Genomic DNA, 26046 nt, shown 5'->3' with positions numbered 1-26046 from the left:
AGTAAGGTGAAGAGCTCAGTATTACAGCCTGGTGATGATCGTGTTTTAATCAGGAACATGACACCTCGTGGTGGTCCAGGAAAACTGAGAAACTACTGGGAGGACACTGTTCACACAGTGGTGCGTCAAGCGAGTAAAGACATTCCTGTCTACGAACTCAGACCGGAGAAAGGAAAAGGCAGATCAAGGATTTTACATCGTAACCTTCTCCTCCCATGTGACCACCTGCCACTGGAAGCTCCAGTACAGCTGAGAGCAAAGGAAAAAAGGGTGAGGGGAAATGAGGAAGTGGAGCAACCTGAAGAAGAGGATGATGATGATGATGATGATGAGTATTATCTAGCCCCACTTCAGCAGCAATCCAAACCATGCCCACCTGAGACAGTGAATCCTGTGTGTACTAGTACACCTGTGGAGCTCGAATGTTCTGAGGAAAATATGTCACCTGAGCCAGCAGAACAAGGAATGACAAATCAAGTAGAGCACTTGCCTGGGAGAGAGGACAGTTATGTTGAGGACCTACCGGTGGAGATAGCTGTTCCATCACCTGCACCAAGTGATTCCTGCAGGGAGGAACTTCAGCGGCCTAGGCGACAACAGAGACGGCCCAAGGTCTTCACGTATGATCGGCTTGGCTCTCCAGCCTGCTACAGCCTAAGCACACCACCTCAACTTACAAACTTTAAGGTGCCATGGACACTTATTGCACCACCACACCACTTCCAGCAGTACTATGGACTTGGAAGGTAGAAGGTTGCACCACTGAACCACAGAGAAAATGGACTGTTGAACATGAGCTACATTTATTGACTGTTGTTACACCCACCGTTGTCTAACATCACACTCATGGACCTATATTAAAGGAGAGTGTAGTTGACTTGAGCATGCTGCACAAACGGAACTGTTAATGAGACAATAAGGACATTGAACGACATTGGGTATGTCTGAAAGAATTATGAAAAGAGTTCCAGTCTGTAACACTGCAGTAGAAAAGACATAAGGTAGCAGAGGCATAAATCTGCAATGGTACATTGTATGTTTATTGATGTTTACAGGTTAACCCCATATTTGTACTAAAGGTCAAGGGTTAGGATGTTGGGGACAACATCTATTTTGAGGGGGAGTATGTAACGGACAAGAATATTAATCTATGGTTAGTCAATATTGTAATATAATAGTTTCAGCACATGCAATCTCAATGTGGTTCCAGGTGTGTATTTGTAATGGTCACTGTTTTTGTTGGTCACTGTTAATATAATGACCACTATTAAGACTGCAGCAAGTTAAGGGTTAATTGTTCGTGGCTCTGTTGGTAATGCCTCGGGGCTCCAGTAGGGGGATCGCGCTTCTCTCCCTCACTCAATACAGAGACGAGTGAATGCGAGAGCAGCGTTTGTGTATTTCTTCACATCTCTCCCTCACTATTCCCCTTTTTAAGGGCACAACATGAGCACCTCCTGAAATGAACATATCTTTGATTAAAGAAAAAGGATGAAATCACACAGTGTAGTTTGCATTGCTGAGCGAGAGGTGCAGAGAAAGATGGAAAGTAACTGAAAATGTTCGTGTTTCATTTGTCAATATAATTACTTTTATTTTGTAGGTTAACCTCCCAGTTCCGGAGGACCCGGATGTATTTGTCTTTTAGCAACATGGCGCCCGGCGTTATTAGAACCAGCAGCGCGTCTTCGTGGTGTTGAGAAAGTGTCTGTTAGCTTCACCAGTACTGATCCATCAGAGTCTCTGTGTGTCTGGATAAACCCGTCTGGATGGACTTTGTACTCTTCACCTTTTATTCTGAAGGTTTGACCTCTGACTCATCTCCCGGTAGCATACGAAGCTAGTTAGCTTAGCATGCTAGCTGTAGACGGTTTAACGGAGTTTGTGGAGAAAATGAGTAAAGTCCAAATGCTGAGAGCGTTGGTGGAGCAGCGACTAGCTGCGGCTGCTGAAGAGATATTTGGGCTGTTTGAAGGAACGATAGCAGAGTACGAGGAGGAACTTTCTCGTTCTAAAGAGGAGAACGAGCGACAGCGGAGACTCTTAGACGCTGTTTTCCTCCCGGAAGTCCGGATTCACAGAGCAGGTTCGTTCATCAACACATCCGGGTTTCTCAGCGTCTACATGACGTCAAGTGTTTCTACAGGTAAAAGTTGTGTGAGTTGTAGACAATAAAGGCTTCTGTGGACACCGGGTGAACCTATAGAAGGTCTTATATCATACTGAACGTCCTGTTATAGCCTACACCCGATCGATCAATCATCTACCAGACTCCATTCAGAAAACAAACATTTTAAAAGTTGTTAGCTTGTTCTCTTGCAGACAGACCCAAGAAAGCATAACTTCAGAGTTTGTATTGATCACCATCATTATGGAGTTATTTCAGCATGATTTTGATCTGTTTATTGCTATTAAATCACAGCTAATACTTGTATAGTCCAGAACAACGAAGGCGTTAGAATCAAAGTCGTCACTGTGGAAGTTCAGGGTGACATGAGTGGTGTTCAAACTGTGTAGAACTGAATATTTAACACGTTGGACGAGTGGTTGGTACTCGTGGACTAACAACTGGAGGTGGTCTACTATCCTGGAAGGGGAGGGGGGAGGGGGGGGGGGTATGCTTTTGCCAGACAGTTTGTCTCACATCCAAACATGTGAAACTAGTGGTCCCAGTAGTTCAAGTGTTGACAGTGGATGACAGGTTTTAAGACGTGTATGTATTTCATTATTCTCCACAGATGTTCAGCAGCTGTTGGTGAGCAAAGAAGAGGTTCCCATTGAGCAGCAGGACTGGAGCTCCAGTCTGGACCAGGAGGACCCAGAACCCCCACACATTAAAGAGGAACTGGAGGAAGTCCGGACCAGTCAGGAGGGAGAGCAGCTTCGAGGGCTGGAGGAGGCTGATATCAAGTTCCCATTTACTCTTGTCCCTGTAAAGAATGAAGAAGATGAAGAGAAGCCTCAGTCCTCAGAGCTGGCTTCACCTGCAGCCTGCAGCTCAACTGAACACATGGAAACAGAAGCTGATGAAGAGGACCGTGGAGGACCAGAACCAGCCAGGAACTCATATTTACAACCAGATTCTGAAGACAAGACTGGAGACTCTTCTGATCCTGAGACTGATGACAGTGCTGATTGGCAGGAGACCAGAGAAACTCAGTCAGGTCTAAAGGCTTTGAAGAATGATGAAGTCCCTGACAGTGTGATGAGGTGTAGTCCTGGTGAGAAACCATTTAGATGCTCTGAGTGTAGGAAAACATTTACAACCTATAAACATCTAAAGAGACACATGAGAATTCATACAGGAGACAAACCTTTCAGTTGCTCAGTTTGTCAGAAATCTTTTACAGAGAGTGGAACTTTACATAGTCACATGATCACTCACAAAGGAGAGTTTAATTTAAGACATAGTCTGCTCACTGATGATAAAACAAACAAGCAGTGAAGCCAAGTTAGTGCCGTGCCACTTGGACCCTGCAGAGAACCAGACTGTCCTTGTCCTTTCTATAAGTATCAATACACATTCTGGTTAGTTGCCTGGCTGAACCAGCCTGTATTCCGAAAAACATCGTTTGGACAGTATTTTTCACTGTTTTCTATTTTTTCTACCTAGAGTACGAGGAGGAACTTTCTCGTTCTAAAGAGGAGAACGAGCGACAGCGGAGACTCTTAGACGCTGTTTTCCTCCCGGAAGTCCGGATTCACAGAGCAGGTTCGTTCATCAACACATCCGGGTTTCTCAGCGTCTACATGACGTCAAGTGTTTCAACATGATTTATACAACAGGTAGTTCCGACCGGTCCCAACCGAGCAATTTGATTGGACAAGAGACGTTCCATGAGTGCTGATATACAGTATAACAGCACTGCGACTTTTTACAGACATAATCACTCCGCTGTACGGGCGTTCTAATAACCGTTATTAGCTAACTTTACATCAGCTGTTAAATAGCCTATCTTAGATTGTGGCAAACTTTGCACGGTAAAGATGGACATATTTCCAAAAATAACATTTGATTTGAACTGTGAATGGTCATCATCAGACTCGGAGGAGGACGAAGGGAAGGAAAGAGGCCTGGATACATCAGCGCAAACCAGGTGTGCTGATGTGACATCAGCCGACCTCGACAACTTAGAGAAGAGCAAAAATGAAGCTAACACTGTAAGGCAGACAACCTGGGCTCTGAACTGCCTTCAGACCTGGATTAATCTAAAAAATATCCAGGTCAACTTTCAGTCGATTAAGAAGACCGAGCTGAACACGGTGTTGAGGCAGTTTTATGGATCGATCCGGACAACTAAAGGGGAGCTCTACAGCATCAGCAGCTACCTTGGACTTCGGGCTGGATTAAATCGATACATCAACGAACCTCCAGTTAGCCGTTTGTGGAATTTGATGCAGGACCCAGAGTTTACATCAGCTAATAATGTTTTCAAAGGAGTCGTCACAGAGATCAGAAGGGCAGGGAAGGACAGAACAACACATCACCCCCCGATCTCACCTGAAGACCAGCGCATCTTAAAATATGCGGCAGCGCTGAGTCCAGACAATCCTCAGGGTTTACTGAACAAGGTCTGGTATGACATCCAGTTGCACTTTGGACGCAGGGGCAAAGAGGGGAATCGGGACCTCAAACCTGACTCATTCATACTGAAAAGTGACGACAACGGAGCAAAATATTTCACAATGTCGTTCAATGAGGAAACAAAAAATCATAAAGACCAGCTGGAGAGAGACAACCGGAGGGGCGCTATGTACGAGGAGCGAGGAAATGCGCTCTGCCCGGTAGCGTCGCTCGCAAAATATTTAAAGAGAATTCCACCTGGTGCAAAGGCCCTGTATCTGCAGCCGAGGAGGGGGACAGTGGAGACAGACGGCTTCTGGTTTACCGCCGTTCCCCTGGGAGTCAACCAGCTGGCACAGATGTTACCCAGGATGTGCAAGGAGGCGGGGACACACACGTCTTACACCAACCACAGCCTGAGAGCCACTGCCATACAGAAACTGTCTGATGCGGGACTCGAGGCGAGGGAGATCATGGCAGTGAGTGGGCATAGGTGAGATGCTTTATACATTTTGACACTGTGTCGCAGAACATAAAATACATATCTAAACAAAAACTTTTTTCGTAGGTCTGAAAGCTCACTAAAAAGCTACTGGAGACCATCTATGGAGAGCCGGAAACGCTGGAGCAACGTGCTGTCTGATCCAGCTGTTAACTCACCAGAAACACACATCATGCCACCAAAGCGTCTGTCAACAGACTCATATCTCAGTGGTTGCACAATAAATGGAAACATTCAGATAAATGTAAATGATACAAAGTAGCGGCGGACACAGAGCAGAGCCTATCGCTCTGACACAGAGTAGCGAGCTTGTGTCTAGGAATGTTTATGTACTGTATATGTGTTGCCTGGCAACAGCCTTGTCTCCCTTCAGTTGCGGAACTATTTGTGTTGGCGGAGCCGAATAAATGATTACTAAACAAACAAATCATAATCTCTTGTTTCTTATTACTGTTAACTAATAAAATGTGCTCGTAGCACTGTTGTATAAAAGCAATATCACACTCGAGGTCGTGCTGATATACAGTACAACAGCACGACCTCGAGTGTGATATTGCTTAAATAACATACAGATTATTCGTGTTCTTCACTTGAACAGTGTCGGCATACCGTTTGAAGTCAAATCGACGTCCATTGCGTTCGACTAACCGGCCTAATCCGACTAACATGCTACAGCTGACAACAACTGGCTTTGTTTTACTCTGCAGCAACTTTCCGGGTAAAAGCTGTGTGAGTTGTAGACATTATCAGCTTTTCAGCCATTGGTTGTATGCTACTTTAACAATGCATTGTGGGAGTCCACTATATTTTTTCATCCTTAATAAATACAATAACTTATATGAAACTCCATGTTCTGACATCATGGATTTCTACCATGGTATCGTTTCCATGAGTGTATCGAGACATTTAGGCCGAGTATCATATGAAAGTCACAGTTTTGGTATCGTGACATCACTAGAGGGAACCAGATTGGTTTCATCCTCCGTGGATCTGTTGCTGGGTGTTCAGACTGACTGGTATGCAGTTTCTATGAATATTGTCATGTGACTACGGATGACCTCATAACAGCTGGTTCATTGTATTTTTACAGTTTGTGTCCGTCTGTCGTTCTTCCTGTTTGGTAACTGTACACAGGGACTGTAACACTGAATGATGGCAGGAAAACTAGAGTACGTACAGTTGACTGATTGTTGAGCTGTTTTACTGAAACGTCTCTGTGTGTGTGTTTTCCTGCAGACGTCCAGCAGCTGTTGGTGAGCAAAGAAGAGGTTCCTATTGAGCAGCAGGACTGGAGCTCCAGTCTGAACCAGGAGGACCCTGAACCCCCACACATTAAAGAGGAACTGAAGGAAGTCCGGACCAGTCAGGAGGGAGAGCAGCTTCGAGGGCTGGAGGAGGCTGATATCAAGTTCCCTTTGCCTCTTGTCCCTGTAAAGAGTGAAGAAGATGAAGAGAAGCCTCAGTCCTCAGGGCTGCCTTCACCTGCAGCCTGCAGCTCAACTGAACACATGGAAACAGAAGCTGAAGAAGAGGACTGTGGAGGACCAGAACCAGCCAGGAACTCATATTTACAACCAGCTTCTGAAGACAAGACTGGAGACTCTTCTGATCCTGAGACTGATGACAGTGCTGATTGGCAGGAGACCAGAGAAACTCAGTCAGGTCTAAAGGCTTTGAAGAATGATGAAGTCCCTGACAGTGTGATGAGGTGTAGTCCTGGTGAGAAACCATTTAGATGCTCTGAGTGTAGGAAAACATTTACAACCTATAAACATCGAAAGAGACACATGAGAATGCACACAGGAGACAAACCTTTCAGTTGCTCAGTTTGTAAAAAATATTTTCCACGGAAAAAACATTTACAGGTACACATGACAATTCACACAGGAGGAAAACCTTTCAGTTGCTCAGTTTGTAAAAAATATTTTCCACGGAAAGCACATTTACAGGTACACATGAGAAGTCACACAGGAGAAAAACCTTTCAGTTGCTCGGTTTGTAAAAAATGTTTTCCACGGAATGAAAACTTACAGTTACACATGAGAATTCACACAGGAGAAAAACCTTTTAGTTGCTCAGTTTGTCAGAAATCTTTTGCTCAGAGTCAAAATTTACAGTTACACATGAGAATTCACACAGGAGAAAAACCTTTTAGTTGCTCAGTTTGTAAGAAGTCTTTTGCTTGGAATCAAAATTTAAAGACACACATGAGAACTCACACAGGAGAAAAACCTTTCAGTTGCTCAGTTTGTAAGAAATCTTTCGCTTTGAAACCAACTTTACAGAACCACATGAGAACTCATACAGGAGAAAAACCTTTCAGCTGCTCAGTTTGTAAGAAATGTTTCAGTGACCGTGGACATCTGAAGAGACACCTGAGAACTCATACAGGAGAGAAACCCTGTCAGCTATTAAGTACGTGAGCCGTCTTTTCCAGAGTTGTTGCACTTAAAGTGTAGGTCAACAGACACCTTTAGTTTTCAACTTCATCTAACTAATACTAAGAAGATTTTTTTTTTTTTCATTTATGGATAAAAAAAAATGTTTTGTGTGTTTTACTGCACTATTTCACTGTTAATTCTTTGTACATGTGCACACACTAAACACCAAAGAAACCCCTTACTGATTTATGACGTATCGCTTTTATTTTGAAGAAGTTGTACCGGAAGTACTTTAACTTGAGCGATGTGGTTACTGTTTTTTTTTTAGGTAGAAATGGAAAACATAATGTGAACAGATTACAACTTAATAAAAGTGTTTTTTTTTAAATAATAATACATATCTAAAGGCACGCTGATAACTTTAAGTCAATAATGTAAATATATCGTGCCATTTTTAACTGCTAAACATTAAGAGGGTTTGTGACAGGACCCTGTGACGACATCGCATAACGTGATAAAACAACAATTACTACAACGGTAAATAATTAAACCTCTATTATATTATCAATAACAAAAGAACAGAAAACAATAAATTAAGCTTTTTTTCATTGCAGCTGAATCTGAATGCAAGCGCGTTCCCGCGGCCGCGGCCGCACACTTCCCATCCAACCGGAGGGGCTCGTCCCCCGGTCAGCAGCACGTCCTTGGCTTAAACACGTAAGTCTTGCCGCCACTAACACGTAGCACACCAGACACCCGCGGGCTGAATCGCCGCAGCCCGTTTACCGACGGCGGCAGCGGGTCCGGGGCACATTGTGGACCCGTCTCCCGTTAGCCAAGGACGCTCATTGAAGCTAGCGTTAGCGTGCTAGCTAGAAATACGACTAGACGGGAGGCGGAGTCGCTGTTAAAAACGGATCAAACCCGAATCCCTCAGGGGGGTCCACATAGTCCAGATAAACCCGAACGGACTCCGTGATCATCCCTTTTGTATGTGTAAAAAAAAAGCGTCTGCGAGACTAATGAAAGCTAATGAAGTTAGCTTACTAGCTTGCCAAAACTTAACTTCGCCATACACTTTTAATTTAAAAAAATCGTCGCAAAGAGATCATGTATGAACACGGACAACATGTGGTTCCTTATTTAACATACTGTGTTTACTGGATTCCCACACAGGGCGCCAGCACTGTTAGCCAGGCTAAATTAGGAAAAGTAGACAGGCAGTAGCCTGGACGCCTCAGCAAAAACCGGGGGGGTCCTATACTGCTGCTTGCGCACGCGTAGTTCGTATTCACCGGGCACGACGTCTCGGCTGCTGAGCTCGTTTGTTCCCCGTTTCTCTCGAAGGCGAACCAGCGCCATGCTAACACGCTAATGCTAACCCCCGATCCGTGTGCTAACCGTGATTTATGTTAATGTCACGTAAACAGTGGCCGCCATTTTTAACCGAGCGATGTTCTCGCTTTAAACGAGTCCGGACCATCTGGAAACGAAATAACATAAAATGCGTTCATTTTCATTATTAAACAAGAGGAAAATAAGTCCAGAGAATCTTTAAACGTTGAGATAAGACGGAACTTTATTAATGCTGAAGGTAATTCTTGTGCCAGGAGTAAAAACAATAACATGAAATGTTGGTTAAATATAAAATAACAATAGAGTAGTATATACAATTAAAGTTTAAGATCCGTATTTAAATTATTTACACACGCATATACATACACATATACTAAAGATAAATGTGTTTTTCTTTAATTCAATCTCAACACAAACAAGAAATCAAAATAACCTAAATTGGGGAGACGGTGCGACAGGAACGCTATCTTATGGTGCGAGGTGTTACCGTCAGCAACTTTCTGTACAAAAAAACCCAAACAGAGATACGTTTTTATTTATTTTATTGCCCATTCCTGTTTATTTTGTTATGTTTTGTAAAAAGTTTTACGTTTTCCATTTCCGGACGAGTACGTTTGTCATCAGGTGAGTTTTTGTCACTTGCATCATTACCTGTCGTTCTAAACATATAAAGAAATACGTTTGTGTCTCCAGTTGCACTTCTTTACAACCCATCCTTCTCGTTTACAGGCTTGGTGTCCGACCCGAGGTGCTGCTCTACAGACCACCTCCATGCTTTGAGGTGCATCGTCTTTGATTAAACAACAAGAAGAGACACTCATTTTACCGCCACGATGCCGCGCCACAAATCAAATCCTGAAAAGCGCAGAAAAAAGGATGCGGAGAGAAAGAAAATAGCTCGAATGGCCGAAACGTTGCAACAGACGGAGAGTCGCAGAAGAAAGGATGCGGAGAGAAAGAAAACGGCTCGCATGACGGAAACGCTGCAACAGACGGAGTGGCGCAGGAAAAAGGACGCAGACAGAAGGAAAAGAGCTCGCGTGACGGAAACGCTCCTACAAACTGAGCGTCGCCGGGCGCTTTATAGGATCAAGAAACGCCAACAGCTGGCAAAAGAGACGCCGGAAGCCGCGCGGCAGCGTAAAGACTTGCACAGACAGGCCATGGCGCAGCGCAGAGCGCAACTAAAGATGGAGGCTGCGGGAAGCAGTGGAGGCTCGCACGGACCAATGATGCCGCTGCAGCGGACGCCCGAAGGTGCAGAACGCCGCCGAGCTCTGCACCGACAGACCATGGCCCGACACCGGGCGCAGCAAACGCCGGAGGCTGCTGAACGTCGGCGAGCTCTGCACCGACAGGCCATGGCGCGGCACCGGGCGCAGCAAACGCCGGAGGCCGCTGAACGCCGCCGCGCTCTGCACAGACGGGCGATGGCGCTGCGAAGAGCACGACAGAAGGCGGAGGCTGCAGGAGGCGGAGGAACCCCGACACGGCACGGAGGTACTCATCATTAACTTGGAAATATTGTTCTACACACAACGTTGTATGACAGCTTTACTTCAGAGATCTTCAACAGGGGGTCCGGGACCCTTAGAGGGTCCGCAGAGTTACTGGTCCCAGTATGATTTAATCCCAAAATATGTCCAAAAATCCACCTTAACATCAAACCAACCCATAATAAGCAAATATAATGTCCTGTTCATCGTATCCATTCATCTTTATAAAGTACTGTTCTAGACTATAGGCTGCACTACACATTATTATTATTATTGGTTGGGTTTTTGTTTACTGCTTTTAGACTGAAATAGAAGAGCTAATATCTTTCAGTAGTTTACATATTTAAACTCAAGAAAATCATTTGCGTGTGACGCTCTGACATTAAACCAGTCAGCATTGAGATTCAGAAATGGAGACAAAACATACCGTAGTGGTCTGTGGTCTCCTAAGGCTCTACGATGGATCATTTCATAGAGAGAGCTAGCTCTGATCCATCTGAACGGACGTGCTTTGACGTGTGTGTATTTCATTATTCTCCACAGATGTCCAGCAGCTGTTGGTGAGAAGAGGGGAGGTTCCCCTGCTGCAGGAGCAGGACTGGAGCGCCGGTCTGGACCAGGAGGACCCTGAACCCCCGCACATTAAAGAGGAACAGGAGGAACTCTGGACCAGTCAGGAGGGAGAGCAGCTTGAAGGGCTGGAGGAGGCTGATTTCAACTTTCCATTCACTCCTGTCGCTGTGAAGAGTGAAGAAGATGAAGCTGAGTCCTCACAGCTTCATCAGAGACGAACTGAGGAGAATTTGAAAACAGAAGCTGATGGAGAGGAAAGTGGAGGACCAGAACCAGCCAGAACCTCAGGTCCAGATGGTCTTTTACAACCTCATGACAAGATTTCACTCTACTCTGAGCCCGAGACTGATGACAGCAGAGACTGGGAGGAGAGTATGGAACCTCAGTCAGGTTTAAACCCTCTGCAAAACAATGAAGCGCCTGAAAATGATACCGAATGCAATGGAAACTATGGCCACAAGGGGCGTCTGCAGAAACACATGAGAATTCAAACAGGGGTGAAACCATTTCTTTGTTCAGTTTGTGGTAAAAGATTTGCACGCCATAGCGTTCTGAGACGGCACTTGACTGTCCACACGGGGGAAAAACCATTCAGTTGTTCGGTTTGTAGTAAAAGATTTGCACACGATTTTAATCTGAGAACGCACTTGACCGTCCACACAGGGGAGAAACCATTCAGCTGCTCAGTTTGTAATAAAAGATTCACACTGAAGCAAAATCTGAGACGGCACTTGACGCTCCACACGGGGGAGAAACCGTTCAGTTGTGTAGTTTGTGGGAAAAAATTTGCACAGAACGGTCATCTGAGACGACACCTGACTGTCCACACGGGGGAGAAACCGTTCAGCTGTTCATATTGTGGTAAAAAATTCACACAGAAGGGCGATCTAGGACGCCACCTGAGCGCCCACACGGGGGAGAAACCGCTCAGCTGTTCCGTTTGCGACAAAAGTTTCACTCGGCTCTGTTACGTCAAAAATCACAAGTGTGCCGGCGAGAGCAGCAGGAATAAATGAAGCTGCGATCTTCTTCCAGCAGGGATGAAGACGAGACTGAACCCAGACTCCACAATGAGCTTCTTCAGCCCAGATGAAGCCACACAGTCATTTAAATTCTGTCAGTTGTCACTGTGGTCATTTGCTGTGTATTCATTGATTACATTTTCATTTTTAAAACTTTTGTGTCCCTTCCGCAACTCTACAGTTTGATTTTACCTTCGTAATACTCTGCTACGTTTTTCACTCCAGTTTAAAGTCATAACTTGTTTTTGCTTTTACTATAGACACCACAGTATCACAGAATAATTTCTGTTTGGATCTGAATCATCGATTGCGTTGGAAGAACTGAATCTCTATAGAATCATAATTTGAAATTATATTTATTGTTTTGAATCCGAGTTAAGTCATCATGGAAAATTCGACTCTATATACTCTCACATGCAGAACTCTTGATTGAATTAAGGGAGATTGATCTTTGAACATTGAACATGCTAGTAGGGCCGAAACACCAGAAATAGTACAGGAAGGAATGTGAGGCCGATCCTGATCCAGGCCACCGTACGCCACAATACTGTGGCTACTTTAACTGTACCTGCCAGGTAAATCCTTCCAGTGGGGGAAAGCACATTTATGTACTTAAAGGGCTAGACCAGTGTTACTACATGTTACGTGACTGAACTAGTAAAACGTTTTATCAGATATTCAGTAGGAAGTTTTCTGCAGGGAAAGGAAGGTAGTTCTACAGAGTCCAAAGGAAAGTGGGAGAAATGAGATGTGCAGCAAAAAAAGAGGAGACGGTTATTTCAAGAATCAGATTTGGACACACTGGTCTTTTTATAATAGGCACGCTTAATACAGGCAGATACTGTGGCCAAGAGGAGACCATCGAGCGTGTCTTCATACACTGAGAGGTATGAGGAAGGAAGGAGACAACTGAGAGAACGATTCACAAATGAAAAAGTACAATTTGATTTAATGGATATTTGACAAAGTAAAAAAAAGTGCTAAATTAAATTGCATTTTCTCAGGGTAACTAATTTGTTTGGAAAGATATGGGTTATTATTATGAATGGTTTATTTTGTTTTTTAAATGCATTTTATTGTATTAATGTATTGTGTTGTATTTATATAAGGTTATTTCATCCACACTCCATACCAGTTGGTGGCGGTAATGCACCAAAAAGTTGTTTGCCAACCGACAGAAAGTAGAAAGTAAAAGAAGTTTTCTGAAGGAACGAGGTCGAGGCTGGAGTACCGGACTTGTTCCAGAAGGGGGCAGCACTGCAACACAATAAACGAGAAGAAGAGGAAGCCGTCGCTTCCGGTGCTGCCGTCCTCCCCGCTGCGTCGCAGTTGGACCGGGATGGCGGAGAGCAGCTCCAAGCGTTCCGCTGAAGGCGACCCTGCTCCGTTTCTCCTCCCCCCGAAGAAGAACAAGCGCTCCTCGGCCAAGAAGGCCTCCGACAAGGAGCGAGACAAGACCCGCATCAACATCGGCCTGGCGTTCCCCCGGTGGAGAGCGCTCCGCTCGGCCAAAGGGCTCCAGCTGGACTCGGAGCTGGCTGTCCTCCTGCTCGATGCGTGAGTAAACGGCGGGTGGGGGGTATTAACTGTCTTGTTGTCATGGGTGACCGACTGCAGTAACCATGGCTACCAGTCTCCAGTAGGCTAACCGGTAGCTGCCGATGCTAGCCTCACCAGCTAACGGCGGCTCCGTTGTGTCCTGTTGGTTTGTAAACGTCACTCCGCGTCACTCACAGCAGCGTCACGGTTTAACGTCCTTCTTCTAAAAACATACTAATGTCCAGCTAGCGGCAGGCTAAGCTAACGTGCTAACCAGCTAGCATTGTAGCAGGCCCGTTAGAACAGAAGGATGCTAGCTCGAGGCTGCATGTTACATGCAGCAGGAAGTGACTGCAGCTTCAGTTAGAACTACAACCAGTGTTAGAACTACAACCAGTGAAGAAGTCGAGTTAAAAGCACGTTCTCTTCAGTTGAACAAGAGTGTCATGTTCACTTTCAGACACATTAAAGCTGCATGCTTAGAACCTGATCATGTGAATGTCTGAAAGTGATTTCGTACCTCATTAATATGTATTGATTCCAGCTAAATGAGGATTGTGTCTATAAAAGAACAATCAAAGGCCTAACGACGTCACTGGTCTGTGGTCCCCTTTCAGCTATGAGAAGGGCCCCTGGACCCCGGGGAGGACGCCTCGCCTGGGGGTTAGACCACCGGAGGTCTCGGATCCGGGTCGGTAAGGACTGTGGGTGGAACTTTCTGCTGGTCTTTGTTTAGTTGACAGGAAGTCATCACATGACGTTGTCCTTGTGTCCTCCCAGAGTCCCAGAGGGAGAGACGGAGCTTGACGAGGACCGGGTCAACACCCTGGAGAACTGTGTGTACGTGGGGACGTCTGATTGGCTGGTTTCTTTAGATTTTTTTTCCCTTTTTCTAATCGAAGCTTTGTCTTCGTGTCCGACAGCATCGAGTCGGCGTCCGAGCCTGAAAGTGTCCCAGAAGACGGCTGTGACGAGGACGACGCCCCCGCTGTCCGTCTGCGGTACTGATTTCACCCCGTTGGTTTTTACTTGATTTAATCATCTCTCATGTCTTATTTAAAATAATATTATTAATCCACCGGGTCTCTGTAGACCTTGGGGGTCCCTCCACCGGGTCTCTGTAGACCTTGGGGGTATGTTGATGTCTGTCGTCTGCTCCTCCAGTCTGGGAGTCGTGGACTCGAGGCGACGCCTGGACCGCCTACGCGTCATTGCAGCCGAAGAAACGGTCCACGACCTCCCCGAGAGTCTCGGACCGGAGAAGCCGCCGCCCTCGGAGCCGCACACCATCATGAGCGAGGACGACATTGTGGGCTCGCGTGCGTCCATCGTCTACGAGGAGAGTCTCCGTCAGCTGACCGCGCTGCTGCAGCTTCCTGTCACACGGTGTCGCCACAGGAAGTCCACCGGACTGATGTGTCTCAGCCCGCCCCCCTTTGAGTGTCTCATCCAACAGCGGGGTTCTGCCTTCGTGGTTGAATGGGTAACCGTCCTCCCTCACTAGTGGACCAGTCCGTCTTTCTCCAGCCTCTAACTGTCCCGTCCTGTCCAGGTCTGTTCTCATGGTCATGTGGTCTGGAGCTGGACCTCACAGCCCACCTTCAAGTTCGGGATGCTGGCGGGCGACTTCATGCTCGGGACCAACATCCTGCTGAGCGGGAACAACTACAGCAAGGTGGCGCTCCTGTTCCGCTTCATGAACATGGGCGTCGTCAGTCCGGCCACCTTCGCCAAGATCCAGGACACGTACTGCGTGGACCACATCAGGGACTTCTGGATGGAGAGGAGGTCTGAGGCGGTTCAGCGGCTACAGGGCAAGGACGTAGTGGTCCTAGGTGAGTCCACGTCGTCACCACCAGGGTCAACACAGCTGATGGACGACGAGTTCTAATTCACACTTGTTCTTTGTTTCTAGGAGGCCGGAGGACCGACCCCGCAGGTAGAACCAGACATGTGAAGCTCAACATCTAGAAAATCAGAACGGCTAAAAGCTGGTTCACCACAGCTGGAGGAACCAGAATCAAGTATTGATCTGTGATTTAATATCAATAACCAGATGAAAAGGATGCTGAAATAACTCCATCATGATGGTGATCAGTAAAAAGTGCTGAGTCATGCTTTGTTAGGTCTGTCTGCAAGACCACAAGATAACTACTGTTAAAACGCTGGTTTTCTGAATGGAGTCTGGTTGATGGGTGCTAGGCTACGCTAACATTGTAGCTGCTCCATCAACACTCCATATAAGGTCATCTAGACATAAATACAGCAGAGACCTTGTTGTTTGGACCACAGACAGTCTCTGGTTCCTCCACATAGTCTGGTCTGGTCTCTGGACTCATGTGAGCTACTATCTAGACCTCTGGGGGACCACAGACAGTCTCTGGTTCCTCCACATAGTCTGGTCTAGTCTCTGGACTCATGTGAACTACTATCTAGACCTTTTTGGGAAGACCCAAGAGACAACATCTGGTTCGTCCATTTAGGATTCAGCGACGTCAGGAGGACGTTCTCAACGCTGATTGGCTTTTAGAGTCACCAGAGTTGGGATCCGCCCACGTTGAGTCCACAAACCTCTGAGTGACGTCACGGAGACGACGTCCACGTTTTAAAGTTGACTCACCTCAACCCCGCAGGTCCGGAGTCTCAGTGCTGCAGCTACTCTGCCATGGCAGAGTCCACCAAGCAGGTCCTCAACGTGGTGACGCTGGACAGGAGACGGACGGGCCGGTCCCGGTCTGTCATGGAGAGGGATGCCTTCATCCAGACCGTGGAGGACCTGTACCCCCACATCCAGCTGGTGGAGTTCTGCACCGATGCTCAAGACCAGATCGGAGCCCTGATGAGTGAGTCCACATGCCGCCGTCGCTGGTTGAGTGTAGTTTATCGAGCGTGTCCAAGTGACGTGTCCCCTGTCCAGACCCGGAGATGGGCCGCTACAGAGACCTGGGCATGAGACACAGTCTGGACCCGTGGGGGGGCGCCACCCGGCTGGCCAGGAGGATCTCGGCAGTAAGTATTCGGCTCTCGCCCGGCAGGTGTGTTTTCCTCCGAGTCTAACCGCCGTAATGTTTGTTGTGATGTCGTCCCAAGGCTGCACGGGTCAGAGGTCACGCCGTCCTCCTCCACTGGCTGAAGGACATCGTCAACCATTTCTGGTGGTGCTGCAAGAAGGCCGACACGGAGCGAGACTTCCTGGTAATCAACGCTTTCTGTCGTGGGCTGGTCAATCACTTCTCATGGAAGGGGGTCAGGGGTCAGTGAGGGTCAATACCTGGGATACCTGGACCCTCCTCTTTCTTCTTCACAATCAAATAGGAGTTTATAAGTATTCTCATACATTTTCTCATACAAGGAACTGGTGTTCAGTGCACACGATATTTACGATGAATAAACGGTAAACGCCGAAGTCATTATTGAATATTGAGTTATTCCGCTCCGCCGTTTAATTATCTGATGAAACTGAATATTCCAGCGAGGCCGTCTGAATTCATATATCAGGATATCCTTGCCTGACCCGGGTTCACCCTGGTCCCTCTTCCCGTCAGGCTCTCTGGGTTGGAATCCTCCACCACGTCTGCGGGGGTCACACCTGGACGACGGGACGCTGCCATCATGAACATCTGGAGGACTTCGAGAACAAAGAGCCGGTCCGAGAAACCACGCAGGCTCACACGGCGCTGCTGGAGGTGCTGCAGGACGCTCGCTGGCTGAAGGACGTCCACAAGTACTTGACCTTCAGGTAGTCGAGTCGCGGCCGCCGCCACACCTGAACCGCTGAGGAGCCACCGCTTAAGACCAGGTGTCTTCCGTGTCCTCGCAGGTCTACGGGCGACCTGGAGGCATTCCACCGCCACATCCGGATGTACGCCGGTGGGCGCTTCGCATCGGCACCTGCAGACTACGAAGCCCGAGTTCTGCTGGCTGCCCTCGACTACAACTTCCACCTGAACAGAGCCGCGGCCCTGACGGAGGACGGCAGGAAGACGTGAGTATGTTTTCACAAATTTCATAAAACATGCAGGACGGATCCGTGTCCTTCACGTACAGCAGCTAAAACGGTTGGATGTTTCAGATTCAGAAGACTTTACGTAAAACACACCCGCCGGTGGACTTTATACACCGTCAAGACCCCGAAAACGTACGGCTACATCAGGGAGCTGCAGGCCCGCATCGTGGGGAAGAGACTGTCCTCGAGTCTGGGGGGGTCCACTACCAGGACCCAGCACCCAGACCATCCCCGAAGGCCTTGTCCACTACCCCCCGATCCCCCGCCACCCACGGCAAGAGGTGTTGGTAAGGAAAGCTTTTATTTTGAAAGTATATGGATGACCCTTCACTTCCAGCTGGTCCATCTCCATTGCTTGCTAGTTAGCTGCTAACTTGTCCATCTCCATTGCTGGCTAGTTAGCTGCTAACTTGTCCATCTCCATTGCTTGCTAGTTAGCTGCTAACTTGTCCATCTCCATAGCTGGCTAGTTAGCTGCTAGCTTGTCCATCTCCATTGCTTGCTAGTTAGCTGCTAGCTTGTCCATCTCCATTGCTTGCTAGTTAGCTGCTAGCTTGTCCATCTCCATTGCTTGCTAGTTAGCTGCTAGCTTGTCCATCTCCATTGCTTGCTAGTTAGCTGCTAGCTTGTCCATTACTTAAAAACTGATAGATGAATTCGGACTAAAGTTAGTGGGTTTATTTAACGTCTGTGTTTCAGTTTTACCTTCAGATGTACAAAAAGTGATTGTTGGTGAAGAAGCGCGGCAGAACTGGACCTCCAGTCTGGACCAGCAGGACCCGGAGCCCCCCCACATTAAAGAGGAACAGGAGGAACTCTGGACCAACTTCCTGTTCACTGCTGTGAAGAGTGAAGATGATGAAGAGGAACCTCAGTCCTCACAGACTGGACACATGGAACCAGAAGCTGGAGAGGACTGTGGAGGACCAGGATCAGGCAGGAAACCAGATCCAGATGGACATCCGGAACCAGATGACAATAGTGGAGACTCTTCAGAGACTGAGACTGTTGACAGTGAGGAGGACTGGGAGGAGACCAGGGAACCTCCGTCAGGTTTAGACTCTCTGAATAACGAGGAAGTTCCCATTGGTGCTGGTGAGAAACCGTTCGGCTGCTCCGAGTGTGGGAGAAGATTTGGCCTCAAAGGAAACCTGAAGACGCACATGAGATGTCACACGGGGGAGAAACCGTTCAGCTGCTCCCTCTGTAAGAAGTCTTTCACACAGAGTGGAAGTTTACAGAGACACATGAGAATCCACACGGGAGAGAAACCATTCAGCTGCTCCGTCTGCAGGAAAAGTTTTACACAACCAGGAAGTCTGTCGCACCACATGGCGATCCACACGAGAGAAACTATCAAATTACAATGTTTGTAAGAAAAGATCTGCTCAGTCTGGACAATAATCGAATGTTATGATTTTAAAAATAATCCATGATCTTTGAAATGTTTTATATACATATTTTATAAACATATTTTTACAAGGTTGTGTGATTTTGAAAACCACCTGTGCATTTGTCATTGAGGGTCTCTGTAAGGACTAAACGGCCTTCAGAGGTTTGTTCTACCAGGAACTTTGTTTGTACTTCTGTCTCACTAAAACGCAGAGATCTCCACCTCCAGTGACCGCAGGCCGTTTATTCACGTCACTGATGCAGATACACCAGGGAGGAGGCGGGGCTTCCCTCCACGTAGACCTCAACCAGGTAGGAGACCCCCAACCAGACCTCCTCCACGTAGACCCCCAACCAGACCTCCTCCACGTAGACGCCCAACCAGGCCTCCTCCACGTAGACCCCCAACCAGGTCTCCTCCACGTAGACCCCAAACCAGGTCTCCTCCACGTAGACTCCCAACCAGGTCTCCTCCACGTAGACCCCCAACCAGGTCTCCTCCACGTAGACTCCCAACCAGCTCTCCACCGTCACGGCTGAAATCACCACCAGTGCTGCTTTGTACATGTTGAAGTCCCAGATCCACCAGGAACCCAGACCCTGTCCTGTCTGGGTTCATGACATCATCATGACATCATCCTGAGCTGGATTCACTGGATCCAGCAGGACCCACGTGGGCTGGTTCACCACAGCTGGAGGAACCAGAATAAAGTATTGATCTGTGAGTTAATATCAATAACCAGATGTTAGGTTTGTCTGCAAGACCACAATAGATGATGTAATACATCTGATTTATTATATTCCAGACATCCTTCTGTCCGGCAGCTTTCAGGCCAGAAGAACGGATCCAGCAGGTCCGGGGTCTACCCTGGGACCCCTACCAAGCCTGTAAACCCCCCAAAGGGAGGCCTTCAGGAGGGTCCTGATAAGAGACCCGAACCACCTCAGCTGCCCCCCTTTTGACACGGAGCAGGGTCCAGTTCCCTCCGGATGTCTGAGATTTTAGATTATTTCATTCTTTCATAAAACAAACGGAGACGAAGGAACCTTTATAGATTTATTTATCTCTAGAATAAAATAACAGGATTGAAGTTACAGAATGAAACACATGAAATGAAACATCACCAGACATTTGAGTTTATAATCTAACAGTTTAAAAAAATGGATTTGTCAAAGTTCAAAATTAAAACAGTTATTTTGTTATGAAATGCATCAGAACCAGGGCTTCACATTAACACTGGGCCACTCCCACTTGTTGAATTTTAAACATATTTTGAATTGTAGTCTCCTCGTGAACGCTGGAAACCATGGAAACGAGACCGTTGTGTTTTCATGAAAAAGGAGCTTCACATTTAAAAGGTTGTAAATCTAGTTCACGTTAGTTTTAACATGCGTCTTACTGTGAAGCCGATCACAGCGATCAGTCCACAGTAACGTTACTACCTCAGGATCAATGCTTTTTATTCAAATGTAAGCAGACAAACCTCATATTAACTACTTTTTATTCACGGAACTGAATGTGCCACGATAATCAAAATGGTATTTCCAATTAAGATATTTCAGCGCTGTTTTATTTTATTAAGATATGTGGATGTCCAGATGAGTTCAGTTGTGTTATTTATTCAGCTTGTGACGACTGACTTGCTAACACGGATTAAACGCACTGATGGTTTTTAACAAGCGACTTCTTATTGAACCCTTTACTACAAACGCCACATTTATACAGCTTCTCGCCGGTGTGGATGGTCATGTGCTCCGTCAGATGGACATTTTGTTTAAAGCCTTTGCCGCAGACGGAGCAGCTGAACGGTTTCTCTCCCGTGTGAATCCTCATGTGTGTTTTCAGGTTGCCCTTTAGGCTAAATGTCTTACTGCACTCGCTGCACCTGAACGCCTCCTTGGCAGCGGCTGGTTTCTCGCCGTGACTCTGACGCAGCCGCGACGACTCGCCGACGCACTTGTGCGTTTTGAGCTGCGTGTACCAGGTGAACCGTTTGTCGCACGCGCCGCAGCCGAAGCGTTTCTCCTCCGTGTGCACCGACATGTGCAGCGTCATGCGTCGCTTGTGCGCGAACCTTTTGTTGCAGAAGGGGCAGCCGAACGGTTTCTCCCCCGTGTGGATCCTCATGTGCAGCTGCAGAGTTCCCTTCTGGCTGAAGCTTTTGTCGCAGAACGAGCATCCGAATGGTTTCTCTCCCGTGTGAATTCTCATGTGAGCCAAGATGTTTCCGCTGCAGCTGAAGCGTTTCTGACACACAGAGCAGCTGAACGGTTTCTCTCCCGTGTGAGTTCTCATGTGGCTCATCAGATGGTCCCGGCGGCAGAACGCTCTCCCGCACTCGGAGCAGCCGAACGACTCTTTCTCTGCGTTACATGTCTCATCGCTGACAGAGTCATCGGAGTTTAAACCCGACTGAGGCTCTCTGGTCTCCTTCCAACCACCATCTCTGTCATCGTTCTCGGGGTCTGCAGGTTTATCGCTGGTTTCTGGTTGGACACGTCCTCGGGGATCTGAGTTCCCTGCCGGTTCCGACCCCGTGCGACCGTTGATCGGGTCGCTTGCGTCGCAGTTTGGCGTTTTCTTTCCCGTGTGGATCCTCATGTGTCGGCTCACATCGCCACTATATCTGAAAGACTTCTTACAGACGGAGCAGCTGAACGGTTTCTCTCCCGTGTGAAGCCTCATGTGACTAATCGAGTTTCCCTTCTGAGAGAATCGTTTACCACAAAAAGAGCAAGCAAACGGTTTCTCCCCCGTGTGAATCCTCATGTGTGCGCTGAGATGCGGCTTGCGGCCGAATCGTTGGCCGCATTCGGAGCAGCTGAACGACCGCTCGACGGGATTACAGTTGACTTTCTGGTTCTTCAGAGAGTCTGAACCCGGCTGAGGGTCTCGGGTCTCGTCCCAGTCACCGTCACTGACTTCAGTCTCTGAAGACTCTCCGGCCTTCTCATCAGGTTCTGGAGGTCCATCCGGATCTGGATTTCTGTGTGGTCCTGGTCCTCCACAGTCCTCTCCAGCAGCTTCTGGTTCCATGTGTCCAGTCTGTGAGGACTGAGGTTCCTCTTCATCATCTTCACTCTTCACAGGAGTGAACGGGAACTTGGTGACATCAGCCTCCTCCAGCCCTTCAAGCTGCTCCCCCTCCTGATTGGTCCAGAGTTCCTCCTGTTCCTCTTTAATGTGGGGGGGCTCCGGGTCCTGCTGGTCCAGACCGGAGCTCCAGTCCTGCTGCTCTTCTTCACCGACGATCACTTTTCTTACATCTGAAGGTAAAACTGAAGGAGAGACAGATGGCGGTTAAATAAAGCCACTAACTTTTCTCTGAGGAGTTTCATGTATTTGTACATTACATGGAGGAAAGTACTGAAGTACATGTACTCAAGTACTCGAGGGGAACTGTTGAGGTGTTTTGAAGTCTGGTTGTATGTATGTTGTTGGTTCAGTGTCACAGCTACAGTAGATGCAGACAAAAATGCTGCTGTGGACACATTTAGGATCATTTCAACTGATTATCTCCTGGAGGAGGTGAGATGGAGGAGGTGCGAGGAGGTGAGATGGAGGAGGTGCATGAAGAAGATGGGTGTTACCAACGAGGTTCCTGATGCTGATTTTTGAAAAGATGCAGAATACTATTACAAGTATTATTATTATTAGAAGTATTTAGATTTCTTCACGTGGCGACGTCGTAACAGAATCTGTGTGACTCTTTTGGTAATATATATATATATATATATATATATATATATTATGTTATTTATTAGAACCAGCAGACAAACGGATCACATGTTGAGTTACTTTATGACACATTAAATACTTTTATTACCAGTAGACTTAAAAGTCGTTTGGATGTTTACTTCAGGTGCAGAAAGGAGGGTAGGAATTATCAGCACTATTTTCTTACGTACATGCAGTTCTGATACGATAATTTAATCAGTAATAAGCCTCATATTTTAATGAGTCATATCTGAATCTGCAGCGTCTCTGTGGCGGGTAAATGTGGTACTGCGATGTGTTTTCCTCCGAGGTACAAGTACACAGTAGGTTGTATCTTTGTTATAGTAACATAACTCATACTTTTATCTCATCATTATCTACAGGAAGTAAAGGTGTAACGTGATTAAACAGACTTCACTTTACTCTCCTTACCCAGGTCACAGTCTGTTACCGTGGCAACGCTATTACGCCGCTATGACGCGTTAATGTCCGTCTACTCTGTTAGCTTCAGGAGCTAGCTGCGGCTAACGAGCCGTGTATGTATGAATGCGTTAGCTCGACGTTAGCTTAGCCTCGCTAGCGGAGAAACACGAACCTTCTGCTCGCGGCTTCGCCTCCGGGTGTTTCCGGTCGTCGGAGCCGTTAGAGGCGTCCTCGTGCCGGTCCATCACCGACTAACCGACTAAATCATCCGGTTTCTGCCCGTTATTTGGATTCAAATGACGGCTGACTGCTGCCGTTCCGAAGCTCGATTAAAAAAAATGTGGATCACTTCCGGGGGACGGATTTAAAGAACACACACACACACCGACATGTATGTAAATATATATAAATACATGTGTGTGTGTATATATATATATATATATATATATGTGTATATATATATATATATATATATATATATATATATATATATATATATATATATATATATATATATATATATATATATATATGTGTGTATATATATTATTATTTATACTTGATGTAAAAGAATACAAAATAAAATAAAAAATGTATACTTGATGTGACAATCCTAATCCATCTACTTCTGATATTATTAACATAATCACTTGTTTTCTTTAGGGCGATGTTATATCGTATTGCTTGTGTTTTTTTCCTCTACGAGCTGTTGTATGTTCAATAAATACATTTAAAAAATGACAATTCATGACCTACACGTTAGTGTAACATATGTACAGGAATAAGAAGATGCCGTTGGATCACAACATCTACCTCAACGCGTTAGTAACACTTAATGATTTCAAATCGTTTTAATGTTCCGGTCTTTTTATTTTGGGAAGTCCTAGATAAACCGGAAGCGCTCCCCCTCCGTTGTGGCTAACTTTACAGAGAAACAAGATGGCGTCTGAAAGAAAGGCTTCGCTCTTTCCTCGATAAAACATCTTGACAGCACTGATCCACCGAGCCTCCGTAGTCCGGATCCAGGTCCTCGAACGGGCTTTTACTCTGAAGGTCTCACCTCTGACTCAAATGTGTAAAGTCCAAATGCTGAGAGCGTTGGTGGAGCAGCGCCTCACTGCGGCTGCGCAGGAGATATTCGGGCTGTTTGAAAGAACGCTAGCGGAGTGCGAGGAGGAACTTTGTGGTTCTAAAGAGGAGAACCAGCGACTCCGGAGGCTCCTGGACGCTGGTCTAGACCCGCAGATTCGGTCCCGAACAGCAGGTCGGTTCACGTCTCTTCTTCTTCTTCTTCTTCTTCTTCTTCTTCTTCTTCTTCTTCTTCTTCTTCTACTTCTACTTCTACTTCTTGTTCTTCTTGTTCTTCTTGTTCTACTTCTACTTGTTCTACTTCTACTTGTTCTACTTCTTCTTCTACCTCTACTTGTTCTACTTCTTCTTCTTCTACTTCTGTTTAAAAAGCTGAATATTTACACGATATTTGAATGAAATATGAGACAAATAAATCTTACATTTGGCTTCAATGTGTGTTTCTTGTTTCCTGTAGACATCCAGCAGCTGTTGGAGGTTAAAGAAGAGGGTCCCAGTCTGGAACAGCAGGACCCGGAGGCCCCCCACATTAAAGAGGAACTGGAGGAGGCTGATGTCACCAAGTTCCCGTTCACTCCTGTGAAGAGTGAAGATGATGAAGAGGAACCTCAGTCCTCACAGCTTCATCAGAGACACACTGGACACGTGGAACCAGAAGCTGCTGGAGAGGACTGTGGAGGACCAGGACCACACAGGGACTCTGATCCAGGACCACACAGGGACTCTGATCCAGAGACTGATGACAGTAATGGCTGGAAGGAGACCAAAGAACCTCCGCCAGGTTTAGACTCTCTGAATAATGAAGAAGTTCCTATCAGTGATGGTGAGAAACCATTTAGCTGCTCTGACTGTGGGAAAAGATTTCGCCTCAAAAAAAGTCTGAAGAAACACATGAAAATCCACACAGGAGAGAAACTGTTCAGCTGCTCCGTTTGTGACAAATCTTTTACTTGGAGTGGAGATTTACAGAAGCACATAAGAATCCACACAGGAGAGAGACCATTCAGCTGCTCCGTCTGTAAGAAGTCGTTTGTACGGAGTGGACATCTACAGAGACATGTGAGAATCCACACGGGAGAGAAACCATTCAGCTGCTCTGAGTGCGGCAAAGGTTTCGGTGAAAATGGACATCTGACGAGACACATGAGATCTCATTCGGGAGAGAAACCATTCAACTGCTCTGTCTGTAAGAAATCCTTTTCCCGGAGTGGAGATGTTCAGATACACATGAGGATCCACACAGGAGAGAAACCGTTCGGCTGCTCACTCTGTGGGAAAAAGTTTGCAGTAAGAGCGAATATGACGAACCACATGGCGATCCACACGGGGGAGAAACGGTTCGGTTGCCGCGTTTGTAGGAGGAAATTTACCCGGCGCCGACAGATCAAAGAACATCAATGTGTCGGTCATCAGACTGAGGAGATCAGAGAGGCGGAGCCTCTGAGGGAAACGGAAGCTGGTGGAGAGGACTGTGGAGGACCAGACCCAGACCAGAACTGGGATCGAGAGACTGGAGACTCTTCTGGACCAGAGAATGATGACAATAAGGAATGTTCAACTTTATTGCAACTTTAGGATCATCCAACCTCAGCATGAGCAGCAGTGAGCTGCTGTGAATCCAGCGTGACAGTAAATCTTTGTTGATCTTCGAGCCTCACAGCGGGGGGGGGGAGGAGGGGGGGGGGGGGGGGGAGATGGCGGAGGCTGAAACCGGTTTTCCGTCGGTGGAATCCTGAAGACACGTAATCAAACTCATACGGAGCTGCATTTCTACAGCGCTTTTCTAGTCTTTTTAACACTTCAAGGTGCTTTACACTACATTCAGTCTACATTTCCTCATCCACACACATACACGGCGGAGGGGGATATTTGGGGTCCAGTATCTTGCCCAAGGACACTTCGGCATGCACACTGGAGGAGGAGCCGAAAAACATTTCAGTTCATATTGTTTTGAATCTTTCACTGGAAGGGAAATTCACCACACG

At 46.8% G+C, this 26046-nt stretch overlaps 4 protein-coding genes across 12 annotated transcripts; 3 read left to right on the top strand and 1 right to left on the bottom strand.

Annotated features, from left to right (window-relative positions):
* The first annotated feature begins 1668 nt into the window (after window positions 1-1668).
* On the top strand, window positions 1669-12798 carry LOC311028259 (uncharacterized protein). 6 transcript variants are annotated; one of them, XM_084032695.1, is made up of 7 exons: window positions 1669-2086; window positions 2739-3221; window positions 3614-3712; window positions 6303-6785; window positions 8062-8164; window positions 9533-10303; window positions 10843-12798. In XM_084032695.1, the coding sequence occupies exons 1-6, from the start codon at window positions 1855-1857 to the stop codon at window positions 9597-9599; spliced, it is 1467 nt and encodes a 488-aa protein (XP_083888821.1). In that variant the 5' UTR covers window positions 1669-1854; the 3' UTR covers window positions 9600-10303; window positions 10843-12798. The 6 variants fall into 6 exon arrangements, with proteins under 6 accessions (XP_083888821.1, XP_083888818.1, XP_083888816.1 ...); XM_084032692.1 differs by lacking the exons at window positions 8062-8164; window positions 9533-10303; window positions 10843-12798 and adding an exon at window positions 4043-5057 and having other exon boundaries at window positions 6303-6480; XM_084032690.1 differs by lacking the exons at window positions 6303-6785; window positions 8062-8164; window positions 9533-10303; window positions 10843-12798 and adding exons at window positions 4043-5057; window positions 5133-5527.
* Window positions 12799-13017: 219 nt separating this feature from the next.
* On the top strand, window positions 13018-19400 carry LOC311028254 (uncharacterized protein). Of its 4 annotated transcripts, none has more exons than XM_084032681.1 (14): window positions 13188-13451; window positions 14051-14128; window positions 14214-14273; window positions 14357-14434; window positions 14526-14916; window positions 14986-15268; window positions 15349-15372; window positions 16067-16276; window positions 16351-16442; window positions 16524-16628; window positions 16979-17172; window positions 17254-17418; window positions 17506-17726; window positions 18139-19400. In XM_084032681.1, the coding sequence occupies exons 1-14, from the start codon at window positions 13234-13236 to the stop codon at window positions 18813-18815; spliced, it is 2796 nt and encodes a 931-aa protein (XP_083888807.1). In that variant the 5' UTR covers window positions 13188-13233; the 3' UTR covers window positions 18816-19400. The 4 variants fall into 4 exon arrangements, with proteins under 4 accessions (XP_083888810.1, XP_083888807.1, XP_083888809.1 ...); XM_084032682.1 differs by having other exon boundaries at window positions 13189-13451; window positions 14598-14916; XM_084032684.1 differs by lacking the exon at window positions 18139-19400 and having other exon boundaries at window positions 13018-13451; window positions 17254-17422; window positions 17506-17641.
* Window positions 19401-20043: 643 nt separating this feature from the next.
* LOC311028264 (uncharacterized protein) lies at window positions 20044-23321 on the bottom strand. The gene is made up of 2 exons (XM_084032701.1): window positions 23145-23321; window positions 20044-22110 (listed from the first exon to the last, which is right to left on the bottom strand). Exons 1-2 carry the CDS (start codon window positions 23215-23217, stop codon window positions 20486-20488), a joined length of 1698 nt encoding a protein of 565 aa, XP_083888827.1. The 5' UTR covers window positions 23218-23321; the 3' UTR covers window positions 20044-20485.
* Window positions 23322-23919: 598 nt separating this feature from the next.
* On the top strand, window positions 23920-25505 carry LOC311027835 (uncharacterized protein; the record flags this gene model as incomplete). The annotated part of the gene is made up of 3 exons (XM_084032002.1): window positions 23920-24236; window positions 24519-24884; window positions 25420-25505. Exons 1-3 carry the CDS (start codon window positions 24044-24046, stop codon window positions 25503-25505), a joined length of 645 nt encoding a protein of 214 aa, XP_083888128.1. The 5' UTR covers window positions 23920-24043.
* Window positions 25506-26046: the final 541 nt, after the last annotated feature.

The sequence above is a fragment of the Eutrigla gurnardus genome (genome assembly GCF_963514095.1).
Source record: "Eutrigla gurnardus genome assembly, chromosome: 17".
NCBI classification, from domain to species: domain Eukaryota; kingdom Metazoa; phylum Chordata; class Actinopteri; order Perciformes; family Triglidae; genus Eutrigla; species Eutrigla gurnardus.
Note: the sequence above shows the minus strand (reverse complement) of the source record. Positions and strands in the feature narration are given on the sequence as shown.